At 37.2% G+C, this 23963-nt stretch overlaps 1 protein-coding gene across 2 annotated transcripts in view; it reads left to right on the plus strand.

Moving 5' to 3' along the window:
• The window catches only part of AFTPH (aftiphilin), a 48164-nt gene that overhangs the window by 21174 nt on the left and 3027 nt on the right, over positions 1–23963 (plus strand). The window contains exons 3-9 of one of the 2 annotated variants that reach the window (XM_033006573.2): positions 3952–4103; positions 4635–4761; positions 5087–5143; positions 7498–7620; positions 14029–14089; positions 15746–15829; positions 19787–19910. In XM_033006573.2, coding sequence (XP_032862464.2) covers positions 3952–4103; positions 4635–4761; positions 5087–5143; positions 7498–7620; positions 14029–14089; positions 15746–15829; positions 19787–19910 — 728 coding nt within the window. The remainder of the gene's footprint in view (positions 1–3951; positions 4104–4634; positions 4762–5086; positions 5144–7497; positions 7621–14028; positions 14090–15745; positions 15830–19786; positions 19911–23963) is intronic. The other variant, XM_033006574.2, reaches the window with a different exon arrangement.

Below are 23963 nucleotides of genomic sequence, written 5' to 3' on the forward strand. Positions count from 1 at the left end.
AGAAACTACAGGGCTTTGAATTTGTCAAGTGTTTGGAGAATCACAGTTAATTTTTAGAATGGCAGCTGTAGGCTTTGTTCACATCTTCAGAAAGTGCCTTTAAGAATTACTCTTCTCAGAGGGCAGTGGAGAACACTTGGGTATCAAATGCTTTTAGTAAGGGGAGAAGTGGAGAAAAGTTCTTGTTTTCTTTTCTGCTTTTTTTTTTTTTTGTTTTCAGGATTTTTCACCCTGAAAGACATGACACTGCTGTGTATGACAGTAGTAGTATTTTCTTACGGTCTGTTTTGTACAAACAACAGATTGAGGTTTGTAGAATGTGGACACTTACACTAATTTAAAAATCTTGGTAATGCCCTTTATACCTGGGAGCTGTGACCACAGAATTTCATTGCCAATTAAAAGAAAAAGTTCAGCTGCTTCCATTAAGGACATTGCCACTGCCGGGGAGATGTATGTTTGTACACTCATCCCTGTGTCCATTTGCACACATAGAATTAATTACTGTGGTTTACTATGGAAACCGCTTTTCTCTGTCATATATAAATAAGGGCTAAGCATTTCTGAAAATCTAGAAAAGATGAAAGGAAGTGTAAAGAATGCTATAATTAAACTGTTCCTGAAATTTTGGCACAATTCTTAAGCTCAAATTTGAAACTGGGTGCTGACTGAGATGCTGCTTGGTTCTTAGAGACTTTCTGTTAATTCTTTCATTACCTAAGTGAGCATATTCTTAGTCACTAGCATGTTCTCATATGTTGATCCTTTTCAAGAAATGTGATGCCTTGCTGTTTTCATGGTCCAGTGCCTTTCGTCTGCCTCTTTCTTTTCACTGGGGATATGTATTCATGCTCTATTACAGAAATGAAGTAAGCTTCACCTGTTCATGTAAGATAAGAGCAAGGGTAGGCAAAGTTAAGTTTTAAAGCTTAAGTAGAGCATGCCTTTTGTGTGCTGAAATTATAGGCTAGGATCTGGAATACTGTCTAGTTTAAATTCCTCAAAGTGTAAATTAGTGTCTTGGTTCTGGTCAACAAACACAGAACAGACTACAAGTAATACAGCAAGTATTGTAACTTACTGTATGGCCAGAATGATTGTGCACTAAGAGACGATTAAAAGAAAAATTACATACTGTGGAATGTGAGTTATGATCAGAATATGTCAATGAGGTAATGAAGAAGAGAGAGAAAAAAAAAAAAAGTGTGGGTCATGTATACTGTGTAATTCAGATCCTTTGATAGTATAATAATTATAGCATTTTGACATTATGCTTTGCAAAGAACTGAACCTGGTGGCTGTCCCTATCAGGCATGTCTTTCACAGGTGGCAAAACTGAAGAGCTGATGTTCTAAGCAAGTTCATTTTCCTGCTTTTAGCAGCTAGCAACTGAGTAGGGAGAATGGACTGAACAGACTTGGTTCCCAGTTCATGACTCATCATTCTGACTCCAATACAGAATCGAGATATTCTGATAATGTGATGTTTGCCTTTCTTATGTTTCCTGTAATATGCTTGCTGATGTACATGGTCAGTGCTTTGCTTAATTGAGAGAAGATACGAGGCAAATTTTCAGATAAAAATTCAAATGAGAAGTGTTGTAGATGCCTATTATAATTATGAAGCAGATATTCTGGTGCCTAAAGGTTTGTCCCAACTGTATCGGTTGGTCTAATTAAAGTGTGTAACTTCCACCTACCGGCCTTGTTTCTCTGAACCTTAAATCATTTTGATTGTAACACAAAACCTCTGTCTGAGGTTTATGTTTGTAAATTCAGCATTGCTGCTGGAATATGCTGCATCTCCACAGGAGGGCTCTGCTGGCATAGCTATGCTAGCATACACTGTGGGATGCTCATGGGATATTCACCTACTCAGGTTTTTTTTTTCCATTTCCCCAGTAGAAAAGCTGGATGCTGCCCTGTGGGCAGTGCAGCAGAGCATCGGAAAGGTGGCTACTGAGGGATGCCAAACTAGAAAGATAAAAGTGTTTCTTTTGTGCCAGGCTTGCATTGCCTTCCCCTACCAAGAAGAGATTCAAGTGCTACTGTTAAAAACAAGTACATTGAAAAAAAGGCCTTAGTTTTATTTTTATGAGCATACCTTGCAATTGATACTTTTTAATAAATGTTACAAGATTGCCGGTTACCTGGTTTTAATGGGTTGAACTGTGGGGAAAAAATTATATTCCAGTGGTACATCTGATGTCTTAGGCTGCTCACAGAGCTATAATAAAGTTGAAATTCTGTGGCTGTATGAAAATACAACAGAGAGGAGAGAGATGTAAGGGAAGAACTTAAAAGGAAGAAGGCATACTAAGCCTGTAAAAAGAAAAAAAGGGGGGTGGATTTTTTTTTTTTATTATTTTTTTTGCTTCTGTGGGAGCCAGAGGTTGTTTGAGGGAGGTTTTTTGTTTTGTTTTTAATATTAAATCCATCTGCCAAGGCCCAAGTGTCAGGAGTTGGAGCATTCTCCAGTGCATGCTGTGGAATTAAAATGCCTGGAAACCATTAGTACCGATATGTGCTCCTTATATTGCTGAGACCTTATCCTAGCCAACAGTAGTGATTGTGGCACTGGTGGGGAGAAAAGCCGGAGATGTTTGCTGCGTTATGAAACTTAAGAACCCTGTCTGCCTTCTTCAGATGATGACATTTTCTTTCTCCCAAGGGACACTGAAATGATGGTGACGTCGAGCCATGATTGCAACTACTGACAAGCAGGAAATCCTTCCTAGTCTCTCAAAACCATGGGCTATATAGATCTGTAGCCCGCCCACAGAATTTATGAGTATTTATATTTACGTACTTTTGGTGTAAGTTTATAATGTAAGGCAGCAGAAAGAAGGTCAGACAAGAGTAACACAGATAACATGGTTTGCATAATCATAACTTTATCCAGCTGGATCCTTATTCAGCTAAGATAAAACTTAGTGTGGATTTTTTGTTGTTTTTCTAAATTATTTGGCTAGCATAGAAACATTCCCAAGGTTGCCTTTTAACCCTTGCAGGATTGCAGTATGCAGCATCAACTGTCTGAATCGTGACTGGGAGGAAAGGGAAATTGCTTGCAGGAAAGTAATTATTTTATTTAAATTAAACAACCTCTGACATGTAAAACATACAAATAGGTTTTGGGGCAAGAAATTAAGGTATTAAGTAATTCTTTTTCTTCGTCGTTTTTTTTTTTGGTCTGGAGAAGTACCAAACAAATCTTGCAAATACTTCTTGACAAACAATAGGTTTCAATGCCTTAGTCTTGCTCTTCTGCATTATACCATAATATCACATGAACCACAGCAAATGAAGATGGAGATTATATTTTTCCTACATTTGAGTCACTGATATTAACAGTTTTTTTAGGAAGTGTGTCATCTTTGGACTATGAATAGTTTTTCCTTACCATTTTCAAAGTTACTACAGCATAAGCCTGTTGCATATTAGGCTGACTTTTGTGAGACTTAAGTGCATACATCTTAGAAGTGAAGCTGTCTTCTGAATCAACATTATCTCTGAAGTTTGAATTGAAGTGCATCGTCATTAAGTGAAATTGTACTGATCAATACCAAGCGTGCTGAAAAAACGTGTTCAATAAAACCCTTAGCATGTGTAGATTTGGAGACTTTGACACATCTTAAGTAAAAATAGCACAGTACTTGTTGCACAAATTTTCTGCTAATTTATAGCAAAAAGTGACTCTCATAAGAATTGTTGTGGAGTCTTCTGTAAGAACTCATTTTGCAGAGAGCAAGATCCTTAATGTTTCTCAGTAACTAGCAGCTTGTGTTTGGTGTTTAAAATGTCTTGTGATCCTCTGACAGGTATATATTTTGTGGTAAGTGAAACTTTGTATTAGCTACATATTGTTTTCCATCTTAACTTATTTTTATAATTTTGGACTCCTTTAAAGCAATTAACAAAACTTGACATGAATATTTTGTCTTTGATATAGACAACATTGCTAAGTCGTCTGGAACGAATATTTGAAGTCTGTTTTCCTTCCATGCCTGTTCTTGAAATTGAAGAAGAAATAAGTCCCTTGAATCATTTGTTGGAAGCAGTTGAAAAGCAGGTGACAACTGAGGAGACCTCAGCAAATACTGGGTAAGAAGCCACAATACAATAAACTTAAAATGAAGTAGAAATGTGTCTTCTTTGGGAACTTAAGACTTATAGTAGCAATTCAAAACGAATTGTTTGTTTCAAGTGTTTTGAAAAACTATCGAGTAAAAATCAGCTACCTAGCAGAATGCTTGTTTTCAATGGCTACATATGCCAGGAATATTTCGCTTAGCATACCAACTTAGCACAGTATCTTCTTTTAAATTATGTTTCTGAGTTAATCAGAACATGTCTTATTAGTTACACTTGATATGAATTGCTATATTTATTCACATGGTGATGAAGTCTAAGTAGGCCTTGTCCTGTCTGCTGTGGACATCATTTTCCAATAATAAGTCTGAACTATAATTGTTCTGAGAATACTGCACAGTTCTAGTTCCCCTGGGTATTGTGCTTGGGGGTAAGTTTAATTGGAATGTATAATAAGTCACTTGCGTTAAAAACTAGAATAAATTTTCAAGGCTGCTAAGATGTTATTCCTGTTGATAACTTGATTTATGATGGGTTGTATAGGGAACTGATGGACGTGTGGACAGAGCTGCAGGATATCCATGAGGCATATGGACTGAGATACCAGTGGGGTGGCTCCCACAGCAACAAAAAGCTTTTATGCTCCTTGGGAATTGACACAAGAAATATTGTGAGTCTGTCGGTAAAACTTGTTTTCTAAATAATGGAGCTGCTTTAAATGTAGAATCAGGTGAAAGTCTTTTTGTATGAATGCTTGTCTCTTAATTGCATAACCGCACTGAACGTGGCTTTTCGTGACAGACCATCTGACATCTTAACCTTTTATAAGACCTATTAATATTTAAAATTGCATTAATTTTTAACCATTGTGTTATATTTAACATCGTATTTATTCTCTCACATTAATCTTATACAAATTATATAACGTTGAAAAAAATATTATCATCACTGACACGGAAACTCCAAAGTAAATTTTTTTGTTGTTGTTTTATCAGCTCTTTACAGGCAACAAGAAACAGCCTGTTATAGTACCCATGTATGCAGCAGGACTGGTAAGCTTTTTTTAGTGTTATTTTTTGTTATAGTTCCAACAACATTATATAATGAAATATATTCAATGACATTAAGCACCAAGTGTGCTGAAAGATATTTTTGTAAGTACGGTTATAGCTTAGGCATCAGTAGAAATGCTAGAAAGGAACCATCAAATACACAGTTTTCATTATGTGTGCAAGCAGACACTTTCTTTTAAATGAAAAAAGTATTGATCCACTTATTGCTTTATGAAAAGCAAGCTATTATTCTAATAAGGTGGGCTAGCTAGCCTAAGTTCAGTTTGAGGCATTTTCTAAAAAAGGAAAAATGATTGAAGTACTATATTAATGTGTATGCACCGATAAAAAGTTCTTGTTAAATTTTAACTGTTAAATATAAGTTTTAGATGTAAAAATGTCAACTAAAACTTGACACGAGAGACTAGAGAGTTAAATAGTTGTCAGAAATTACAAAGGAGCATGGAAATGAAGCGAAACATCAATTCGCATTCAGCACTTGTGGGAAGCCCTAGCACTAAGACCAGGGAATTCAAAGGGAGGTTAAGAACTGCTAGGTAGCTCTGGTATTCCGTGAAGTGTGTGTAGGATGTTTTCTCAGCTCTCTCGAGCATTCCTCTGTGCAAGTGTTTCTCTGACAGATTGATTGTTAATTACGTGGTTGCATCTCCGTATCCCTAGGTCAAGAGATAACATGGTAATACTTTGCAGTGTTATTGGCATATTAATAAAGGGCCCACATATATGTATATATTAGGCTATTTATGCATACAGAAAGCATTGTATAGCCAGTATTGTTGTATTGCCCAAAGTGCTAGATAAAAATAGCAAGTATAATTTAGATTTCTGTAGATTGGAGGAAACTTAGTTAGTCTAGTACAGTAAGATGAACTGTTTTCACTTAAACTGATATCCTGTAATTCCTGCTTGGCATTTCAGACTCCGTGCAATGTCTGCAGTAGTAAAAACATTCAGAAGATTTGACATTTTTGCTAGTCTGAGCAGAATAAACATATTCTTTTTTTCTGGAAACCTGTGTGTATATATACACATACATACACAGATACACTTTTATGTAGTCATTCACAAATTTAATATTAAAGTATTATGGGTTTGCTTGGTATATATTAAGCCAATTTAATCTGTAGGTTAATTTTGTGGAGTGACTTCTACAGTCAGTTTCTAGAGCTGTTGTTTTCTGATGTCTCAAGGTCAGCTCATGCACTTCTCTGGATGTAAGCATGGTATTCTGATACAGAGAGATAAAACATCTCATAGCAATTGTTTTCTTCCTGTAACATATTTGTGAGCAAAACTTATGTTTGTATGCAACACGTAAAGTTATTTTTTGCAACAGATTAACGTGCGGTTATTTTTTTGCAACAGATTATCTGTCTCCTAAATTTTGTATATACTTGTGCACACAATAAGCTGGATAGAGATGATAGTAGGAGTAAAGTGGCTTGATGCTTTCTATTGCTACACTGCTTCACATGTTTCTCTGATGTCCCATAGAATAGATTTCACTAGTGATTACATTCTAAGATCTCCTAGCATGGTATAGAAATATTTCTGGAACAGCTGATCTTGGTGGCTGACTTCCTGAAATTATTTTAAGATATGCTAGTTGCAAATCCAGCGGTTTTAACTGCAGGGTTTCTTTTCTCATACCTCATTGTTCTGAGGTGGTTTACATGTCTCAGTGCAGACTTTGGTCTTTCTGTAGATCTCTTTCTCAATCTCAGTTTTATTCAGGAACACCAGAGATTTCAGACATTTTTCATAATACTGTTTAGCTTTGAACAGTTTGTTTAAAATTAAAAGTGTGATTTTAATTATCCTCTTAATGCATTTTAATGCATTTAGTTCCATGTCAATAATTATTATTCTTGGTATCATTCTGCAAACTGATAATTTCATTTATTTTTTCTGAATTGCTTAATTGTTGAAATGGAATGAATGCACTTGTACGTTTCTGGTAGGCCATTTGATATTCGTGGAATAGTCTATACACAGTTGGGAGGAGAAGATGTCACCTTATCAAGTAACTGTTTCCTCCAGCTTAAATTACGTTATTGACAGTTGAAAGCAAGCTCCAGCTAAACATTTGGGTTTCTGTTTCTGGCTCTAAAATATTTCTTAGACCTAAGGAACCAGGATGATTCTCTCCTCTGCCCCATCTCCTTCTGCCTGGCTCACTGAAAGTATCCCAGAGATGTATGGTTATCCCCAAGCCCCTAGTTGAGGGTATTACTACCTGATAGTGTGTTTTCTATTATTTTGCATTTTCAGTTCTTGGTATATGTGTGTGTATGTGTGTGACTTTTAATTTCTTTCTTTCTTTCTTTCTTTAGGGTATGTTAGAGCCTACCAAGGAACCTTTGAAACCAATATCTGCAGCAGAAAAAATAGCTTCAATAGGGCAGACACCTCCTGTATCACCAGAGATGAACACATGTACATCTGATCAGTTCCAGGTAAAAAACAGAGAAAGAAGGGGGCGGAGAGGAAAAGAATGAATGAGGCAAACAATGGGATGTCTTGCATCTTCCTTCATATTTAAAATATCTAGATGGTGTGTTCAGAGAGGCGTGTATGTAAAGGGCAGGTGTTCCTTCTGTCAGATTGAAGTCCTGCTCTTGGATCTACTTTTCATGTGTGACTGGAAGGGAGTCCCTATGATAAGACTGTAGAAGTTGGTGGCCAGCACTTAAGGGTCCTGATAATATCTGCTGTTATACAGCAGTTTGCTTTAAAAGGCAGTGGACAGTTATTTCCACAAATTTCAGATGTATAACTTTACAGTTGTCCTTCTTCTGGATAACGTTTTTAATCTTCGCTTTTTCTGAAGCTTATTGTAGAAGTCTGATACAAAATGAGTTCAGAAGAGTTTAGGAGTGAGCTTTTGAGTTCCATGAGTTCTGTTTTGATGTTGTTGTTTTGATATTATGATACTAGAAAACCACTTTAATGCCATGCATGTTTTAATGCGTGTGGCTGGCAACTAGCTGATGGGATATGCAGAGACATTTCATTTTCAGTGTCACTACAGTGGTACTCAACACATATTCAGAGAGCCAACAGTGTCCTTCCTTAGTGCAGGTCTTGTTTAATTTGCCCAGCATCTTTAGTTACCTGCTATGCTTGTGACTTCTGATTGAAGGCATTCCAAAATGAATTATCTTTGTGCTGCACCTAACCTAACACTAGGTGCTTCTGAATATAGTGATTTCCTTGCACTCTGTTCTGCCATAGTGCAGAGCTCTAACTGACATGCTTGTTGCACCAGAGTAGAATTTTTTTTTCATTGTGAAATAGCAGTATGTCAGTGGGCTCAGAACCAACGTTGTTTTATATAGTAGCATACATGTTTGGTGATGCTTCTTAGGCTGATTCTCACAAATAGTGGAACTGAGCAGCTGAACTAGGTATTAGAAAAGGTAGCAGTAATGCTTATTGCAACCAGTCTGAGTTGAAGAAATCACTTGTGTGATTTCTGTATATGAACAAAGTAGGAAGATTTCACTGGCTTTCTGCAGCATTCAAAGTCCCCTTTTTTACAGAGAGGAAAACATAGATTAAGCCATACAATAAACATAGTGTAGAGAGCTGCAAGAGCCTGAAGTAGCAGCATCTCTGACATGTGCCATTTTCTCAGTTGCTTGGCAGTCACGGTGCTGAAAAGAAGAGCCTCTGCTTCTCCTTCTGGTCTCTAATTAGGAATTTGTGTTTTTGAGTACTCCTGCAGCAGAATTTCCCATTACTTGTTGCAGCTTGATAATCCCACATCATACCTTGTTCTGAGAAGGCCATTTCAGTTCAATAGTTGTGGTCTATGAATCCATACAAGAAGCTTCTATGCTATCTGTCTGCACTGCTGGCCTTAGATTATTTTTATTTATTTATTTATTTAAAAATACAAATACTAAAATAAGTTTTTGGGGAAGAGATGAGTTAGAGCTCTAGCCATTAAGAATCCTAAGAGGCCACAGTTAAGTGACATTTGGAAAGTTTCAGGGCATGAACGATCAATTCTCCACCTTAGAGACCTTGTTTCTTTCTTGGCATTATCTTCTGTTAATGTTTGGTGGCTTCTGTTTGCGTTGGGGTAGATCCAGCTTCACTTCTCTTGTGCAGACTGCCTTTTAGGAATATTCCAGATTGTAGTAGTATGAAGATGATGTACCCAAACTTTTTACAAACACTTTATTGAGAACTGTGCTATATACATTGGTGTATATACAATGGGAATATAGGAAACTTTAGTTGACCCTGAAACTTCTTAATCTAAACACAGGTAATTTAGGTGCAACAGTTTAGGTATCTTTAAACTTACCCAGTTAACGTGTAATTATTCGGTTAAATGTTCTCAATTCCTTCATTTTCAGATATAGTGATTATAATGGGTCATGCTTATATTCAGAAACCTAAGAATATTGGCTTTCTTATTGGAAGGAGAGGCTCTGGTTAATAGATTCCTATGCTTTGCTTGAGGAAAAGAGAAGAATTCTCCTTTGTTCAAAGTCTGGTATTTATGTGACTTGTATACAGATCAGCGTCTGTGCATGTACATGTACTACTCCTGCTGAGGGAATTAGACTTTGGAAGAAAGACTGGGATGATGCAAAAGTGGAAAGAATGTTTGTAGAAACACAGAAATGCCTCGTAAGTTTTTTGGTTGTAGGTAAACAGAGGAAAGCATGCAGAGATTTAAAATAGAAAGCATTAGAAATGAGGAAAAAAGCCACAAATTAACTTCAATATTTTGTCCTTGTTATTATATAAACTCTGTATGTTTTGGCCTCCTTCCCTGCAGAGAATCTCACTGGGTTGTTTAGGAGGTAGGAACACAGTGGACAAATTTCCATCTGAGCCATTTAAGCTGTAAGGACAAGGTTTTTTAAATTATCATTTCTCCTCTCAAGCAAGATAAGTTACTGACTGATCTATCATGTTAGTTTGTTGTATAAAATGACTTTTGTAGACTTGTTCGGTTTTATATTTAAAGGTAGTGTCTAAATTCTTTGATCTGTTGCTTGACAATTGGGGGTTTATTTCTTTGTTCCTCTGTGCTCACAACTGTAAGGCAGTAAACAGAATATGAAATAATCCCGATTACTGTTGCCTTTAAGCGTGGTGTCTCAAAGACTTTGCAGGTCTGAAGTAAAAGCCTCTATCAAGGCACATCAGGTGTAAGAAACAGTGGCTGCTCAAATAGGCAATCTCTGATTGTGAAATCTGTGACAGGTACCCTTCTCTTCTTTTTTTTTTTCCTTTTTTTTCTTTTTTTTTTTTCTTTTTTGCAGCATCTGCTGTAGTGGGCTTCTATGCCATGGCTAAGTCTTCGGGCAATGCAATTAAAATATTTTCCGGTGCTTGTTAAAAAGGTTGCTGTCTGGGCTTAGTGTTGACTGCTTTCTTATTTGATATTGTTCTCTGGTTAACGTTGTTTTAAAGTTTATTTATCTGCTTCTCTTGGCTTTCTTAAAAAAAAAAAAAAGTTACCTAAATATTGCTGCTCTCTCTGTATTGCTTCAAAGCATGCTCTTCTCTTTGGGGACTGTGTTTTTTTTTGGTAGAGTCTAGTGGTAGCATTGTCCCAGCATACAGGATAACTTTGGGATTTCTTACCTGCCTACTTTTGGTTAGTCAGTTTTACGTTGGAATAGCAATCTACAGTGACCCAGACCTTTCTAGAAGAAAATTATCGGTAGTTTTTTTTTTTGCGAGTGCCTGTTACAGCACATCTGCATGTGTGTAACCCACTGAATTAGGGATTGGGTTATAATGGAAATATGTATCTTATGCTTGCTGGCTATTAGGGACTGAATCTTAATTAAAGCCCGTGGGGTGACAGTCTTTAAAAACACTTTTAATGACATAAGGGACCATCAGGACTTCTAACAATGACAGATGCAAACTACCATAGTATTGGCCACCAGCCAAAGGCTCCATCACGGAACTGCTCTCCAGTTATACATATGAGAAAGATCCAAGAATATATGTAGCTTTGTTGACAGAATGTGAGAGAAGGATTTGCAGGTAAGAGAGATTACAGAACTTGTTATTCTGTCAGATGTGACAGTCGCTTAAAGGTGATGTCTGAGAAGAATAATTTTCAGGACTTTTCTAGTTTTGCAAGTGAATACACACAATGAAATATGTGAATTATTTCCTCATAAACCTTTTTCTGAAATGTTTACAACGCTTATTTGTGGTAACTATCTAAATATTGATACTATATTTGTAGTACAAGCCCTTCTATTTTTTTTTCCCCAGCTTTAAGACAGCAAAATACTTCCTTGTTTTATTTTGTTTTATTTTCCTTGGGTAATTATTGGCACAGAGACAAACATTTACATTTTACTCTTTTAGATTATAAAAGCTCTTGCATAATACCGTTCTAAAATTACTGTGTGAAAACATCTCTCCCTTTGACAAAAGTGAAATACGATGCAGTAAAAGCAGCAGGCATTTTAGTTTCCTCTTTCTCACTTCCTTAACATTCAGAGTAGTACTCTGACAGCTGAGTATAATTTTTAATTTCTGTACCGTGTCCTGTAATCTAAGATGGAGGGAGGAGTGAGAGCAGATTGCCTCAGTGCTCAGTATTCTTCCAGACTGGGCACTTTTCCTTAAAGCATGTTATTAAAATAATGGTTGCAAATGCAGTAGTCTAGCAACCTTGAAATCTCTGAAAGACAAAACATGTTCCCCGTTGCAGGGCATGTTCCTGTTGTCTGAGATTTCAATGCCATGTTCAGGTGTCCCAGCATAGTTAGTTTTTCTTAGGACCAAGGTCACTAGAAACAGAAAACTTTTCCTTTCTGTTTAATTAGCTTTTGCCTCTGCCCTCTCCTTTCACTTCGTTTGCTGTTGCATAGAGCAGGGCTTGCCAGCATCCTGAATAGATGGGCTCTGGTCTGCTTGCCACCCCCCTCGGTTGAAAGTGGTTGCAGTCCTCAGAATGGCCTGGTCCCACCTAGCCAACTGAGACACTTTGTATGCTCTTACTGATTTGGAAATCAGATATTTTTCCCTCTCCTTTTAGGAAGAATTCATCACATCCTTTGTCCTCTCCTTGGCAAATTTGAGAACCAAGTCATTGTTAAAGGAAAGAGTTTAGCCAGCCATCGGTGCCACCTTTTCCATGCAATTCTGTCACACTCCTCAGTCCTGACTCAGTCTTTTGACACAAAATGTAGTGGGTGTTTTCCTCAGTGAGCCTGTTGGTAGAAAGCTACTTTGTTTCAATTTGAGTTAATTTTCCTCAGGGCAGAAAACTACTAAATTGTCATACATGCCTTTTTTTTTTTTTTTTTTCCTTTACAAAATCCTTTTTAATGTTAATATGTTTTAAATGTGACAAACTTTAAACAAGCTACTGATGATAGTGATTATTACTTCATCAGGTGTAGCTTCCCCACTGATAACATTATGTTTCCACTGCCAGTAATTTCATTACCAAAGCAAAGTAGAAAGCATAGCATCAGCTCCTTAAGCTCCGTGGAGGGAATACTGTTCTAGTTGTGCTCAGTACTGGAAATATTTCCAAGTCATTAGGTAGGAAAGATTTTTCTAGGCAAGGCATTTACTATAAGTAAATACAGAATTCTCCAGCTCCCCTCATTTTTCCTGCTGTAAACATCTATCACCTAGCAAAAGCCTCACAGTTAGCTTAACTGTATAAAGCTAGCTCAGGTTGCTACAGTCTTGATCCATGAATCTGCATATTTTTTGTGTTGGATAGCTGCAAGTTTTAAATGTAGAAATAATAAAAAGATTAAAGCCTGACTTTCTACAAAAGCGAAGAGAAGGTATGTCTTACCCACTGGAAGTTGGACAAGTAACGATGCATTTTGAATAACACAGCAGAGAACTTCCATTGCTTTTCTGCCCCAAGCATGATTGTTCTGTTAGAAGTTGAAAGCACATCCTTTCCCAGTATTTCTTGACAGCTGACTTCGCTGGGGAGAGAGCAGAAATATAATGTACAGAAGTAGAAAGATTGACCTATTTCAGACATTTCTGATACTGTCCCATCAGTTTGTGTCCTGAGCATACAGGAGGACAGCACTTGCAGGTTACACTGCACCTGAACGCACTTTCCCTGTAAAGCATGGTCCCTGCTGCTTGCTCGATTTACCTGTGTGAGTGCAAAAGACTCAACAAGAGGAAATGAAAAGGCAAGGATGGGCTCCCAGGAGTCAACGTTTCAGTGCTCCTCTTGTTCAAGCATTGTTGCCAATGATTTGTTTGTATATTGGAATGAGTTAATTATTAAAGGACGATAAGTCACAGGATTTTTTTTTTTTTTTTTTTATTATAAGGGGGTTAAGTGGGGAAGGTGTTGATAGTTTGTCTCTCACATGTAGGGACTATGTTTCTTAAAAGCAAAACAAACCAAAAGAATCATGGGCTGTTTGATGGTAAATAACTGATTTTTATGTATAATCAGGGCAAAGCATGGATGTACAGACAGCTTTCACTAATAACCCTGTTCTAAATTTGCTCTGTAATTGTGTATACATAACTCTTTATGCAAAATGTCTTGTCTTCTGTGAAAGTAATAGTAGTTTAACTTTCAACTATGCCTTAGGGCTTTTTATTCAATTCAAATGTTTTAGTTCATTTGCAAATCCTGTTTGAGTTAGAAGTTACCTAATCTGTACTGTTCAGAATTTAATGAGACTTCCTGTGGTAGAACAAATCTACGCTGAATCTTTAGTGCGTATTATGAAAATACATACCTCCCAAAAATTGGGGCTTGCTTATTTAGTTGTCTTTTTAGTATTTAGACGCTAAAGAATCTGTTGTTTGAACTGCTTTGCATTGTTGTAACCTGAACTGACTGTAAAATCTGATTTCTGACTTTTCAACTCTAGGAATCTCTACCACCTGTCCAGTTTGACTGGAGTAGCAGTGGCCTTACTAACCCTTTAGATGGTACGTCTCTCCGTAGAGCCTCTAGCACCAGAGCTAGAGATAAGAAAGCTACAAAGTTCAGACAAACATCTATCTGCTGATTTTTTTTTTTATTATTTTTTTTTTTTAAGATGCACACACACACATATATATAAATATATATAATATTTATTTCTTACTCCTAACTTTGGAAATTCAGGCTTTCTTTCTGATTAACTGTGCCCCTAAGTGAAGTAGTATGTTGTCTGAAAAATACCAAGTTAAGTATTACTTTAGATTCCTGCCATATGCTAGTGACACAGTGGCAATATTAACACTTCATTATGTATAACTGCAGATTATAATGAAACTCTGACAAAAGAACATTTTAGATTGGCGAGTTTTACTTTTTAAACGTATTTTTCACCAATGAACTATCTCTTTAGACATCCTTTGAATGACAAACTTGTGTATAGTGGCTACTTCAAAGCACAATATTTTAACCACAAACTGTTTGCAAAAGATAAACTCCTTGAGCTGAAAGTTTTCAGATTTGCAGATAATTTTATATTTTAAAAAAAGTGACTTCATCTGTTACCACTTCTGCTTACATTCAAGAGCTGATTATCGCTAATGAAAGAAGTAGCTACAAACTTATTTGTATCTGTAAATGTACATAGTTATTACATAAAAGACCCTTCACCTATGTCTATTTTAATTGCAAAGTGAGTTGTGCCACCGCCTCCAATCTCACAAATGTAAGTGCATGCAAAGGAAGTTAAACAAGTTTTGGAAACTTGTTTGATCGACAGACTAGAAACCTGTAAAGAAACTGATACCTTTATGAGGAGCCTGCTAACAGCAGTTAATTCATGAGACATAAGTAGTACAAAAGCAGGCTAAAATGAACTGCATCTCTTACTGCACTGGCGTTGCCTCAGTGTTCTTTTCGGAACGTGGGATATAAGAGTTTGGATAGCAATATCGTGGTGCTGAAGGAAAGCCTGGATGGACCCTTTTGCTGTTGTCTGGTGTCTTATTACTTCAGTCAATCATCATGCTTTCTTTTTAACAAACAACTTCTTTAAAATGTATCTTGGTTTGATTTCTGTTTTAGTACTAAAGGGGAACAGTATAACTTACCAGTGAGGAACTGGATGCAAGAGTGGCATTTGTTACCCTGTGTTCACACTGCTTTAAGATAATGATAATTAATAGCTTAAAGCTGCTAAATAAAACTTCAAAGTTTTTTGGGGTTCTTTGCTATTTTGGGGATCTGCTGAGTCTTCCTGATGAAAGAATGGCTTTCAATTTCAGTAAGGGGAGAAAAAGCCCACTGTATTCTATCAGTTGACCTATATATTGTTTCCCTTTAACTGATCACATCTTTCTCTCTGGGTCGTGCTGGTTCTCTTTCATTTTTAGATTGAAATAAATATTTCTATTTTAAAGTTACTAGTGTTGATTTCCTTGCTGCATTGTACATGAGGAAATGTGCGCTGAATTAAGTTGTTAACATTTTAGAAGGTACAAACTAATACTGTAAGCATTGTTTTCATGTCAATTTTTAAATTGCGTACTGAGTACTAATTATAACTTGCATGTTCAAGTGTGTGTCTTACCCCTTTTTACACATAAACCCCTCCCTTGGCTTACCTTCTATATGGCTGCCTACCAACACGGTCACTGAATTTCAAGCTAGTGGAGGTTCCACTCTTCTGAACCTTGATTTCTTTGGGCCCGTGGATGACAGTAGCTCTAGCAGCACCACCACAATCCCAGGTCAGCAGAGTGTTAAAACCACAACTGTAATACTATAAGGACTTACTAAAAGCATGAGCACATCACTTGACTTTCCTATAAACAAGGAGAAATTTTATGTTGCCTTTCTCTAAAATGTCATCCTGTTGTGTTTTTTCCTTTAATCTGTGTTCTGTTTTCTGACGTTTTGTATCGAGTGCAAAGTATTTGAAAGGTACTGTCAGCTCTGTGTTTGTCACTTGCTGAAGGAATGAATGGCTCTCATGCGCTTGCAAGTAAGATGTTAAAACACTTGGTTCAAATGAGAAATTTTGAAAGTTAACTTTTCTGAGCATTTAAGAAAAATGGAAAAATGCTACAGATGTGACGTTTCCCTGCGCCCCCCCCCCCCCCCCCCCCCCAGGCTTATTCTCTCTTTTGAATGGGTGCCTCCAAATTACAGGATTATGATGTTGTTTGGAAGTTATGTGTGAATATCAAGTTATGGGGCTTAACGTATCGCAACCCTGCTGGGGTTTGCTGCTCACAGAAGGTTATTTTTTTCTGAGTGAGCTACTAATATTAACGATAAAGTAAAAAAAGTGTTTTAACATTCCTAATAGAAAACAAGGATAGTTGCATGTCTGTGGGACATTAGAAGTTAATGAATGTTAATTATAAAGCCATAGCACTTTATCTGCAACTTCCTTAAAAGGAGACAAAAACACCACTCTCCATTGAATAATATGCGAAAGCAATTTAATTCATTTATCGCGTGGTTTTGACATGCTCTGAGTATTTTGAACGAGCTTGTAAAAACCTATACTTTGAATTTCTGCAGGAATTTAAGGGAACATTTTGAGTACTTAACCCAGTGCACAGCTTAAGTGGATAAAGCAAATACTCTTTCAATACAATGCCTGAAGCCACAATAATCATTCTCTTCATAGGAAGGGTTTTTCTCCTCTAAGTGATTTTAATTTTTTAAAAAAAAGAGGTTTTAAGGGATTTGGGGTTTTCCCACATGTAAAATAAGTGCTTATAATTATTATTAATTTTTTGTTTTTAAAAAAAAATGCTTTTTTGGTTTTTGCAATCTGATTATTGAAGGCAATTTTACGGTATCACATTCCAAATGTCTTTTTATTCCACCCTTGAGAGATGTCATTATCAGATGAAAGATGACAGGTTTGTCGCAGAAGTGATGGGCAGCAAATTCAAGATGCATGAGATTTACAGATTCTTTTGTAAAGTGTGTGCAAGTGTGTGGACATAAATGTTGTCAGTACCCAGTACATGTACTGCTTGTCCAGTCGGGTACGTTCTTGTGTCCTGATGGTGTGCGCACTTACAGTGATTACTGGAGGGATACTCTGTTAGCCTTTTATTGCATTTTTGTCAGTGTTGTTTGATGAAGTTATAGGTATTATCACCTTCCCTGGTATGCCCTATAGTGCCTATTTTTGGTTTTGGTTTGGTTTTGGCTTTTTTTTCCTCCTGACTTGTTTCTGGGAAAGTCATTTGTTTCTTGGCTTGCAGCTCGTGTGTCTGTGTGTGTGTTCAGGAGCTTCGTGTGGGGTTTTGCTGGCTACCTTTCCTTCAATATCTCATTAAGGTTTTGCAGTGCTTTCCCTAAATATTCTCGAATCATTTGAGTAAAATGGAGAATATGCAACTCTTATAAAGAAATACAATAATTGAAAGACAAATTGTTAGATCTTTTGGCTTAAAGAAGAAACTTTTATCAGTAGTAGAAGATTGTTCTTTCTCTGACGACCTTGATTTTACTTACTGTATATCTGCGCTGTATTCTTCTCAGTCTGATTTCATCAGTAGCCAAAATAACTTTTATAAAAATTTGCATTCTACACGGAGTTACTCACTTCTAGTACAGTCCCACAGATGTATTGTTTTATTTTTCATGTTAATAGCTTAACGTAAATGCAGATGAGTAAGAGGTGCCTAAAGAACAGTAAATTGAGCAGTGACATCACACTACAGTGAAAATTAATTCAGGACCATAAATGTGAATATCTAAGTGATGTGACTTATAAGGTTGCATTTAATGTTTGTTGCAGAGTTGCATGTCAAAGGGCTCCTCATTTCAGTTAGTTTTACAATTTGTACCTTAATGGGATTTCGCAGGCTTCTGCAAGTCAAAGTGTATTTCTTCAAGTCTTCCTCTCCCTGACTGAAAGTGGATATTTTATGGAATAGTTGGGCTTTTTCCTATTTCCAAGTTCTGTAAACATCTGACAATACTTAGTCTTGGTATACTGGTCTCAGGGCAGTACATATTTTGATGTTTTACATGAAACTGGATGAAATTAACTTTGAAAATCCAGACTTAAAAAAATGGGCATTGAAAGGACAGCTGATGAATTGCTGATCAACTGATACTAAATGAAGCAAATCTTCTCCCCACCCCTCCCACCTCCTGCATCTTAACGAGATGATTTTCTTAAATTTAGTTTTTGGTTGGCTTAGTTTCCTAACAGTGAAAGAGTACTTAACTTGTGCACAAATGGCAAATTGTCAAGACACTGCTTGAGGAGAGTTCATGCAAAGCAGGCATGAGGATTATTAACCTTATCTGTTTGTACACATAGTATTGCAATTACTGGGTGGAAAAGGCAGGAGAATAGGCACAGGCATTTTTTAAAAAATTATTTAATAATCTTGGTATTTCAGGAGTACTTCTAAAAGTGTCTTGATCCAGGCAAGTAAACTGGGTAAAATAATCAGCCATTAGTTTATAAATGCTGTGCTTATATTAGGTAGCTATATGGGACCACCACGTCAGAGTATTTGCAACATTTATTCTGCAGTAGTATGAAATTCTTCTCTGTTGTCCAAACCAGCTGGCACTAGTGTTAGACTTGTTTAGAGCACAGGTGTCTATAAAACACGATGCTTCTCTACAAAAATTCTACACTGTTTTTGAAAAATATTTATAATTGTGGATGGTGCATATGCATACTTAATTTAAACCCATGAAGTAGCTGAAACTGTAACTAGAGGAATATCACCAATTTAAAATGCTTCTGAGCAACAAGACGTGTTTTAACAGTCTTTTGCATTTATTTACTTGTTTTGACAATTCTAACTCCTGGAGACTTTTTAAAAGAAAACATACTTAATATCTGGAAATTCTAGAGCTACTTCCTACTGAGATGTGATGCATTAATATTAAACAGGTATCATTTCATCCACTCATGTATTTTTTTGGATGCAGGTTTCCATTGTTCATGTTACTTTCAGAATAACCTCTGCTGATAAAATTTGAAATCCATTAGAAATGTATGTGATGTCAAAATTCAGCACCTGACTTAAGATATCTGAAACTAGGAAATCAAGGCTGAAACATCCAGATAAGTGATACTTGATAAATACTTGAAGGATGAAAAGGGAGCATAGACTAAAAGTTTTGGTAGCCTTATACTCATTAGTATGTAACTTTTTTAATGCCGTTCCACTTGTGTGTATCGTAAAAGCTGCTTTTCCTCACTTAAAAAGTTTTTAACACAACCTCTTGTGACAAGCAAGATACTAAATGCACTCTAACGCATGCTAGTGTTGTGTGTGGTCTCTCATTAAAGAGTTGGTCCCTGTTGATATGCAGTGTTCTTTTAATGCAAACACTTGAGTTGAAGTAATTGAAACAATCCATTTTAACACAGCTGACACTTTTACAAGCGTTTCACTGTAAAAGGTAAATCAAATTTGTTTTGTTTACTCTTAGACTGAGACCTGATATGCCAGACTTGATCCAGTCTGTGTGTGTGTTTTCTAGTACAACCGTAAAAGCTACTGAAGAAGGGTGGGGAGAGAGGATGGTGTTTCAGAAACACAGACATGTTCTATCATGTTCTTTTCATGTATCTTGACATTACAAATGATTCAGATGTTTACAGAAAACAGTCTCTAGCAAGTTGGTCTGTGGCTAATTATGGCTATACTTGCCTCCAACCATCACTGATTATCATTTTATACTATAAGGTGTGGATCCTGAGTTGTATGAGTTGACAACCTCAAAACTGGAAACTTCCAATGCAAGCAACAGAGTGACTGATGCGTTTGCAAGACTCATGTCCACAGTGGAGAAGGCAAGCACATCAACAAGGTAAATACTCTGTTGTGCTTTTTTTCTTCTTTTTCTAAGGGTGGCATGAAATGCGAGGAGTGAATGTGTGTGCTATTTTAGATCAGAAGTTCTTGAATGATCAAAAGGCTTAAACTGAATAATTAAATTTAAATATTAAATTCATTGTACTATAGTTCACATTTCAAATTATCATGGAACTCTAAAATAAGATGTGAAACAGTTCATGATCTGAAAGAAAAAGATCACCAGCACATCAGTTGAAAAGCTAGAGTGAAAAACTCAGTGGGAGGAAGTAACTTTCTGAACAACAGAGCTGATTCCTAAGAATGGAAGGGTAAACTGAATCACCCAGTTCAGTGACCTGGGACTTTGACAGAAGATTCTCGGTCCTCTGTGCAATTTATGGATACAGAATGTTCCACAGGTAAAATGTTAAAGCTGACTAATAATTATGACAATATTTGTCCCTACCCATGTATTTCTAGCAGCTGTCAAAACCTTAGTGACCAAACATCAGATTAATTTTGCTGTTACAAGTTAAGGAATGAGCATGTCGTTGGTTTAGGATGTCCTTTCTGCTTCACAGATCTCGTGTGAAGTTCTTCTGGACTGTTTTTTATAGGTAGAGCCCTATATAAAGGCTTTAAGTGTTAAATGTCTTCCTTGAAGTCTGGCCTGTTGAATGGGTACAGAATAGACACTCTATTTATAAGGCTGTATTATTTGGGTTTATTTTTTAAATGTGTACCTTAACGGTAGGATCCTGGACTGTCTTAAACTGTAACTAATGTCTGTGCCCATTAAAAGAATCACTGAGTGATTCTCATTAGGTAAAACATTTCTATTGTTGAGGAGGTGCCTGCCTCAACGTGCAACAAATATTAGTTGCGTTGCAACTGATAGATGGTAACATATCCTCACTTGTAAGTGAGCTTTAGGGATTTTTCAACACTCTAAAACTAGATGTGTTTCCGTGCAGCATAACATTTAGAGAGGAGGCACAGTTGAAGAGTCGTGGCAAATGTAGTGATTTGTAATGGTGGGAGATAGTTGGCTTTCATAAAAGGACTAAAACTGTAATTTTCAAGAGCTTTCATTGAGAAAACTATGCTGCTAGTTTTCCTGCAGTGAAAATGTTCAAAGTGAACACTGAATAAAAAAGAGCAAGCCATGAAATTTCAAAGGAGAACCAGTAGAGGGAACTCCACACTTCAAGGCTGATTTTTGTCTTGGCTTTTGGATTGTCTGTTTTTCTTTCCATGGAGTGCATATACTCTTTCTGAAGATACACTAGTGGGAAAGTTTGACTTCAGCTAATTAGAAAACATAATTACAGTTGAAATATCTTTATAATACATTCTAAGTCTAATTTAAGTGACCACAAATTCACAGCAGGACATATAAATGCCAAATGTATCTTTATCAATTATTTTATTTCCAGTCATAGATTTGTACCTGCTTGCTTGCTTTAAGATGTCTTAGCTTGCTTTTTCTTTACAAAGGAACAGGGAAGTCTGCTTTGCTCAAATGAATGTTTCACCTTCAATTTTCTGAATTGTTCTTTTTTAATATGAGAGGTTTGGGTTTTTCCAGTGCGTCCATGGTGCACTTGGAAGTTCTTAATTGCGCTGTTAAAGCTCTTTATACAGATGGCAAAGTTCTTCCCCTGTTCTGGAGATCATTGCTTCCTGATAGGAAGAGGTTCTAGATCTGTGCTGTAGCAATATATCGGGCTACAGAGAGAGGCTGGGGACCTCGGACTTGGGGGTGAAGTTCAGACACACACAAGATTTATCTGTTTTAAAGCAGCTGTTTTCAGTGTTCGATACATTTTGTCTGTTTTTGCCAACTCTGAATTTTAAAGATATCAAGTGGGTTTTCTTTCTTTATTTCATGCTCCCCAAAATAAAAGCAGGCTGGTTTTGTTTTTCAAGCTAGAAACCTTCAGCAAAATAAGAAAGTCTTATCTCAGCAGTATGCCAAGTATGTTGCGTTATGTTAGCTTTTTGTAATATTTTTTTTTTCTTTTGAATTTTTTTTTTTTTTAATTCTTTCTTAATCAAATGGAGACTTTAAAATACGAGTGGCTGGGTACAGCCAGATCAACAAGGATGGCATTCATGCACCAACCTGGAAGTATGGACTATTAGCCATTCATGATAACTGATGAGGGGAAGATGTGGCCAGTGGCTTAACATCACTTTGATGGCAACTTCAGTTGTGCTGTGGCTATCCTATGTCTGTAACTTGTCTGAACTCAGGATCTCTGGGGTAAAGTTTAGAGTGAAAATAGCGTTATTCAGCTGTAGGAAGCCATGTGAAGAGTTGTCTTTGAAATAGCCACATCTTTTGCTTGCAAACCTATCTCTTGAAGCTGCTAAGTCAGTTTCTGAGAAGGAAAAGGTTGGGAGAGGAGGGGAAACTTTCCCCTCAGCTTGAGCCTGAAACCTTGACAGCAGCAAGAAGTGTTGAAGGTCAGGGATCCAGCACAGCATTCCACAGACTCTGCAGCCTTGCCCGGTCCCGTAGAATTGGCAGAGATCAAAAGTTTATCTGCTGTCTTTTTGAGGGAAAGCAGAGCACTGATACCTTTCCAAGAAATGGCTGAAACCATCATTTAAACTGGAAATACTCCTTGGGGGCAGTGCTGGATGGAGCAGGCTAACTCTTAATTACAGAGCAGTTTTAAAGTGCATTTCTCTAATCAACTCATTGGTATTAGAGCCTGGCCTTGCTGTTGCTATCTCTCATGTTTGCAAAGGGTTTTAGAGATGACTGAAGTCCTGAAAGACTTGAACACTGCAGGAAGGGGTTGGTATGCAAAACAGAATAGTGAGGTGTGAGTGACACATTAAAAAAGCATTCCCTATTTCTTGCTAAATTTTCTTCCAACAACTTGCTTGCCGGTCCTCTGGCTAATTTCTTGCAACTTGATGTTAACATGCCTTTGAAAGGGAAACTTCATGCCAGCAGGGAGAGGGGCTGGCACAATTGCTCGGATAAGGGCATCCCTTCTGTCCTCGGTTGCTCTTGGGAGGAAATGTAACCTACTGTAAGAGGAGAGATGGATGGGGACAAAGTGTTCTGTAGAAGGTAGGTTTAAAACCTGAATGACTCGAAGACCTTGTTTTGAGTCAGGGCTGGGTCCTTTCCTGGTTTAGTAATCAAAAGTTCTGCTTCAAAAGTAGGCAGAAGTAGTACAGCTGCTGCTGACAATCCACTTGGGTGTCCATTCTGTAAGCCATGGTATCTAGAAATTAAGAGTGCATGAGCAGGAGAAGCTCTGCAACAACCCCACACACACACACACACAGACCAGAGTTTGGCAAAAGAAGCTCTTGAGAGTGGGAACATCTTCAGCAAAAGTTTTGACCGAAGTTAATGCACCTGACATGGTTATTTCACTTGCCTTTATCAAAAGACACCACAGTTATTAGGCAGTTTGGTTTTAAGGGTAAAACTTTTCTGCAGTGATGATGCTACTTTGTCGTGTAAATTTAGAGAGTTAGTGAGTAAATCTTTGGGGTTGCCCTGGTGATATTTGCTACCAAAAGTGTTGACTGTTACCCAGAAAAGAGTACTTGCAGCATCCAGTTTTATTGTCTTTCAGAGGAACCTGCCTCTCTCCATCGAGGAACAGAGACTTAGGCTGTCTCATCCCTCTCTGCACTGAGATGATTTAAAACCAGGTTCTGAGCCTCATTACCAAGTGATTGTATCTATAGCTGTGATTTGGTCGTAGTTAAGTAATGTTTGCCGTGTTAGTATGTTAGCTTGTCCTTCTTTATAGATACTTTTACAGAGCACATTAAGTAGGTAGATTATTCCAAAGGTCCTCCAGTGAGGAGGGAAGCATTCAGTAATCAGGTGAGATTCACATCTGACTGTATTACCGGTGTGCACGTTCTGCAGCAACGTTGCAGAGACCAGATAGTACAGCAATAGCATGGCCCTGTGATAAAAGTCCTGCGTGTGACCACCAAATAAAATGCCACTCTGCCTCTGGGCCCTAGCAGTGCCGTTTCTTGGCATGCCACAGGTCAGCAGAGGAGGAAGAGGCATATAAATAGC

This window comes from Tyto alba, unplaced genomic scaffold (assembly GCF_018691265.1).
Source record: "Tyto alba isolate M040663 unplaced genomic scaffold, T.alba_DEE_v4.0 Super-Scaffold_22, whole genome shotgun sequence".
NCBI lineage: Eukaryota > Metazoa > Chordata > Aves > Strigiformes > Tytonidae > Tyto > Tyto alba.